This window comes from Cebus imitator, unplaced genomic scaffold (assembly GCF_001604975.1).
Source record: "Cebus imitator isolate Cc_AM_T3 unplaced genomic scaffold, Cebus_imitator-1.0 Scaffold111, whole genome shotgun sequence".
Classification (NCBI taxonomy): Eukaryota; Metazoa; Chordata; class Mammalia; order Primates; family Cebidae; genus Cebus; species Cebus imitator.
In genome coordinates this window covers 1,130,150-1,136,223 of record NW_016107426.1, presented here as the reverse complement: position 1 = coordinate 1,136,223, position 6,074 = coordinate 1,130,150, and the positions used below count along the sequence as shown (strand labels likewise).

Below are 6,074 nucleotides of genomic sequence, written 5' to 3'. Positions count from 1 at the left end.
ATCAGAGCCTCCGTTTCTGTCCGGATCTTTGACTGCAGTGAAGTAGTTAGGGTTAGATCTGTAAAATGGAGACTAGAGTACTTGTAAAGCACGGTTGCTGTGAGCATGTGGTGAACTCATGAAGGTGAAAGTACCAGCAGAAGAAGAGTCACCTAAGGGAAGAAGAAACTTCTCATTCATCTTTTTTTTTTTTTTTTTTTAAGAGATGAGGTCTTGCTATGTTGCCCAGGCTGGATTTGAACTTCTGAGCTCAAGTGGTCCTCCCACCTCAGCCTCCTGAGTAGCTGAGACTAAAGGCGCACCACTCACCTACCTTATTAACTTTTCTTTTTTTATCACCAGTGCCTGACACATTGTTGATAAATCAATATATTTTTAAAAATAAGCCTATGAATATATAAATTAATAAATGGACGAATGAATAAAGAAATGAGCCACCTAGCACAGGTGCCTGGAACCCAAGAGGTATTCAATCAATGCTCCTCTTCCCTCCCTCACTCTGGAGGGTAGGGGCCATATGGGCAGTCTCTGTGCCTGGCAGTTGGTAGGCCTGATGAATGTGTGTAGGTGGAATGATCGACTCTCCGGAGCGCTGAGCCTTTGAGGTCAGGAGGAAATGTCTGTCTTTTCAGCTATAAGCAGAAGCCAGGGCTCTGAGCTCTGGGAGTCAGGGAGTGACGTGCTACCTTGGCTAGGGCTTACTGACGCTGCAGGGCAAGGGCCACCCATCATCCAAGCCAACCCTGGTGCAGTAGTCACCCAGACTCAGTGTGAGGCTCAGCTGCACGCCCCAGTGGAGGGAAGCGACAAATCCTTCCAGCTGCCCTGCTGTAGAACAGCTGGGGATGGGGCTTCGGCCACCAGTTAGCAGACAATATAATCTGCCCGGCCAGACTCAACTTCCTTCCATTCCTCCATCCCGCCTCTCTTTCTCTGTCTTCTCTGGGCTTCAGATCTCAGCCCCTGTATCTGCTGAGTGAGGGTTGAGAAGAGTGGCTGGCATACAGCCGTTGCTCTGTAGACACTGGTGGAGTCAGTGAATGGATGCATGGAAACAGGACTGAAGAAGAGACGGCTGATGGATGCATGTCGATTTATTGGCACAGGGTCCTATAGGGCCAAGACCACACCCTGCACACCCTCTTTTCTGTAAAAATAAACTCTGTTCTTCCTTCTCTCTGCTCTGTCTGCTTTCCTGCTTGGTCCAGGAGAATCAGTCACCTGCTAAGGCTTGAACCCTGAGACACAGGAACCAGAACCCTCTACACATATGCACTTCCCCTCTCAGCCCAGGGAAACAGGGAGCAGCAGGGGGCTTTCAGAGGCCCTTGGGCTTCCACTAGGAGCCATTAGTGACGGTCAGCAGCAGTATTGGGAGCAGGGGCGTGAGGAGCACGAGAGGGGTGGAGGCAGCCCCTGGAGGGGGAGCTGAGTCCACCCCTAAGTGCGCATGAGCGAGCCTGGAGAGGAGCCCAGGAGGTCCACCACCCAGGCCTGCGTGTCAGAGCGGGGCAGGCACGGCAGGCCCCGTGGCCACCAGGCTGAGTGAGCTTGGGGCCAGAGGAGACAGACTCCTTTCTGTGGGAACTGGCCTCCCCGCCCAAACCTCTTCCAGGCAGGGTGACATGGAAAGATGTCACAGTGAATGGTGGGGGCTCTGCTGGAGGCAGGGGCACCCCCAAAGCAGAGGCACAATGTGGTGATTGAGAAGGGACCGCACTTGTGTCACCGGTGGTGAGGAGGGACTAGACCCCGCCCAGCTTGCATGTGCGTCCTCCCAACCCAGGAGCAAACGGCCTCGTCGGGAGAGTGCCCTGGGTCCGGGAACAACCAGCCATTTCTCCCCTGGTCCAGGTCTACCACACCTCGCACAGCTGCCCCGGGTTCATGGGGGAGCCAAGGGGGCAGCTGAAGTGCCGTAGGAAGTCGCGGGAGTTGGAGAGGGTGCCCAGCACGCGGAAGCGGGCAGGGCTGTGGGGGTCGGTCACCAGCCCCTCGTGAGAGCTCTCTGGTGTGCGGACTGAGCACCACACCTGCGGGCCAGGACAGACATGGGGGCACATGGGGTCCAGTGCGCAGCCGGGCCTTAGGGTTGGCTATAGCTATCCCAGAGGCACAAAACCACCACCGCTGCCGCCCCTCCAAGCTCCTTTCAAAACTGCCCTGGATGCCAGGTTGCCTGGCACAGACTCGGTAAGGGGAAAACGGTAGCCCGGAAGCTGCCGGTGGAGGCTCCCCACTGTATCCCTGGGCTTCGTCCCAAGCTTGAGTTTCCTGCATGCCTCCCTCAGGGGAACAGCGTGAGGATCAACGTCTGCCCCCTTTGCCACCCTGTGCCCCGCCCTGTGCCCCCTCACGCACGACAGCCCTGCCCTTTGTGCTATGCAGAATCCCACCAAGGCGTTCTCCGGTTCAGGCCTCTTCAGGCTGCCTTCGTGGGCCCTGGCGGGCCAAGAGGCTCCGGGCGCAGGCCTTCCCAGCCCACCTTTCACGCCCCGGCCTCAGCCCCGTTCCCCAGTCCCTTTGATGCGTGCCCCACTAGTGACATACTCACAAGGGTATGACATGCCCCAGTGACATACTCAGAAGGGGGCAGGACAAAGGGGCAGACCCCAGGCTTTCCGGGAGGGCGATACCTGGGCAAATCCCACGAAGAAGAGCTGGTGGTTGGTGAGCCCCACGGCTGGCAGCTGCAGTTCCTCCCCATGCTTTCTCAGCCACGCTTCGTAAGCCTGGGGACAGAACGGCGGGCAGCAAGTCCGTCCAGGCTTGGCCCCTCCACCCAGCAGCCTTTCACCCCAGGCCGGTGGGCCTCAGCCGCTGGAGGGCTGGCGGGCCACTCACGTTGTAGGCAGCCTTCAGCCCTCCGTTGTCGGCGATGTTCTCCCCTAGCGTCTGGCGGCCGTTGAGCCTCTCCCCATTGACCTGGTATTGGTTGTACTGCTCTTCCATGCAGGCCGTGTGGCTCCGGAAGGCGGCCAGTGACTCATTCTGCCACCAGGGCCGCAGGTTCCCTTCTTTGTCATACTCGCGCCCTGAGGACAACTCACCTTCGCACCCCACCAAGACCAGAGCTCATCCCTTTGGGGCAGCAGCACCCCCACCCAGCCCTGGGCCATAGGCTACAGGGCCCTTGGGGGCTGCATCAATATCCCAAGGCCTGCAGGAGTCACTGGGAATTCTAGGCTGGTGGGGACGACGCCATGGGCCCTACCTTGGTCATCAAAGGCATGTGTCAGCTCGTGACCCATGACCACACCGATGCCACCAAAGTTCAGGGCCCTGGCAGGTGAGGAATGGCAAGTGAGGCCATGGCAGGGGCACTTCTGAATCCCACCTCCAGCCCTGCTCCCAGCTCAGCCACAGGCCCAGGCCCCAGTACCCAGCCCCTCCTGCTTCAGACACACTTGGGGTGGTTGCGGGCATAGAAGGGCGCCTGCAGGATGCCCGCGGGGAAGACGATCTCGTTCTTAGTTGGAAGGTAGTAGGCGTTCACTGTCTGGGGGGTCATGCTCCACCTGGCGGAGGGAGAGGGACAGGCTGAGGCTCCCCACTCCCCTGACACTGCGCTCCCCTCCCAGCAGCCCTACCCGACCTCCTGCAAGGGCTTGGGGCCTCCAGGCCTGGGACCAGTCTTGCCATCCTTTCCCCCACTGCAGGAAACCTTCCCCCACCCCTCCTGCCACCTCAAGTGTCAATGCCCACCCCACTCATTCTCACTGGTCTCGGCTGGGAGGTTTGCGGAGCTGGTCAGCCATCACCTTAGCAGAGAAGTTGTACAAATTCAACATGTTTTGGAAGAAAGAATCTTCGGAAACTTCGTACTATGGGAAAAATGGGAAGTAGAAAGCAAGCAAGAGAATCCACTGGAGAAGATAATAGCCCCAGTTTGGCTACTCAGTACCTCTCCAAACCTCAGTGTCCTCAACTGTCAAATACCTAGGAAACTATAATTGGCAATATTTAAAGGGCATTTATGTTACAGGTGCTGGTTTTTGTTTTTGTTTTGAGACAGAGTCTTGCTCTGTCGCCAGGCTGGAGTGCAGTGGTGTAATCTCGGCTCACTGCAACCTCCACCACCCGAGTTCAAGCGATTCTCCTGCCTCAGCCTCCCAAGTACCTGGGGCTACAGGTGTGCGCCACCACACCCAGCTAATTTTTGCATTTTTTGTAGAGACAAGGTTTCATCATGTTGGCCAGGATGGTCTCGATCTCTTGACCACGTGATCTGCCCGCCTCGACCTCCCAAAGTGCTGGGATTACAGGCGTGAGCCACCGTACCCGGCCTTACAATTGCTGTTTTTTTTACATACTGCCTTCATTTATCTCACACAACCCTATGAGGTAGGGACTAGCAGGACCCCTATTTTACAGAAAATGAAACCAAGGCCTAGAGAGGTTTTCTTGAAGGTTACAAAGTTAGGGGTAGAAACAGGATTTGATTAGGCTTGACTCCAAATCTCTGCTTGTTAACATTGTATTTCACTGCTGTTTGACCTGCAGCCTGACACACAGTCAATACTTAAAACAATGCTGGTTACCTCCCTCTGCCTCTAAAAGAAACCAGCACGCACCTGTTTCCCAGTGCTTGAGCCCGGATTACTAAACCCAGGGAACAGTGCCCCCTACAGGGATGAAGCAGTACTGATGAGCACAGGTACTCACCCCATCATAAACATCATCCAGCTCTTTGGGCTCCAGGATGAAGTCTGGGAAACCAATCATATCATAGATGGCGTCTGCCTGAAGAGACCAGGTTAAGGGTTTGTTTCCTTCCCCAGCTTCCTAGCAACACTGTATCCTTCAACCCCACCTCAAGATGGCACCCCAACTCTAGCCACCACTCACTTTCTCCTTGGCTGCCTGGCGGGTCTTCTCATCCATCCAAACCAGCTGTCCCAGGGCCTCCTCAAATGCAGTCCGGATTTCGCTGATCATCCCCTCTGCCTGGGAGGGAGGAGACACAAGTCAGCCTCCTCCTGCACTGAACTCAACCTTGCCCCCTCATCCGCCCTGGTGCCCCACCCCGTCCCTCCAGGGGAAATGGGAATGCCTAGACACATGAAATATCGCTGAGCACCTGGAGAGGATGAGAAGAAACACCATTTGTAAAGGTACTGGGATTGTGGCTGGCTTTTTTCCAAATTAAATAAATATTTTAATTGACAATAAGTTCATCAAATTAAAATTAATACTATAATTTAGTTTCGTGCAATGATTTTTTTTGGCGGGGCCAGGGACGGAGTCTGGCTATGTTGCCAGGCTGGAGTGCAGAGGCACCATCTTGGCTCACCGCAACCTCCACCTCCCGGATTCAAGCGATTCTCTTGCCTCAGCCTCCCAAGTAGCTGAGATTACAGGCACCCGCCACTATGCCAAGCTAATTTTTGTATTTTTAGTAGAGATGGCGTTTCACCATGTTGGCTAGGCTGGTCTTGAACTCCTGACCTCAGCTGATCTGCCCACCTCAACCTCCCAAAGTGCTGGGATTACAGGCATGAGCCACTACACCTAGCCTGGTGCAATGATTTTTATCTGATTACAAAAAGAGGCATTCACAGAAAATCTGGTAAATTGAGAATTGAAGAAGAAAACAGACCATTTGTAAATCACTCATTCATAGGTAAGTCCTCTGAACATTTTAATTACCCACTTCTAGAGTTTTTCCCTGCCCTGACATGCATATAAAACATGGAATTATGTTGTATAAGGTATATATTTTTTGTAACCTACTTTTTTCACTGAAGATATAACAGCCATTTAAAGATCCTCACAACCCATCCTAACCACAGTTTATTTTCCTTTACCCTATGGTTGGACATTTAACCTGTTCTCATTTTCTGCCATTATAAACAATATTGCCATAAAAACCATACACACCCTTACAGATAATACTTTAAGCACATCCATTATTATCCTAATAAATAAATATTTCTACTTATATAGTTAAACATAAACACACAGACAACGTTACAGGACACTTATAATCCTACTGCCCAAAGCAGCCACTTCATTTGTTCATGAATTTCCATCCAGTTGTATTTTTCTTTCTTTCTTTCTTTCTTTCTTTCTTT

At 53.3% G+C, this 6,074-nt stretch overlaps 1 protein-coding gene across 6 annotated transcripts in view; it reads right to left on the bottom strand.

The window, feature by feature from the left end:
* Positions 1-1,076: 1,076 nt before the first annotated feature.
* The window catches only part of LOC108311073 (endothelin-converting enzyme 2), a 41,629-nt gene continuing 36,631 nt past the window's right edge, over positions 1,077-6,074 (bottom strand). For all 6 annotated transcript variants that reach the window (XM_017538338.2, XM_037741943.1, XM_017538335.1 and 3 more), the window contains 8 exons: positions 4,849-4,947; positions 4,666-4,743; positions 3,721-3,824; positions 3,408-3,518; positions 3,215-3,282; positions 2,845-3,035; positions 2,637-2,732; positions 1,077-2,033 (listed from right to left, as the gene is read on the bottom strand). In XM_017538338.2, the coding sequence (XP_017393827.1) occupies positions 1,857-2,033; positions 2,637-2,732; positions 2,845-3,035; positions 3,215-3,282; positions 3,408-3,518; positions 3,721-3,824; positions 4,666-4,743; positions 4,849-4,947 (924 nt within the window). In that variant the 3' untranslated portion in view covers positions 1,077-1,856. The remainder of the gene's footprint in view (positions 2,034-2,636; positions 2,733-2,844; positions 3,036-3,214; positions 3,283-3,407; positions 3,519-3,720; positions 3,825-4,665; positions 4,744-4,848; positions 4,948-6,074) is intronic.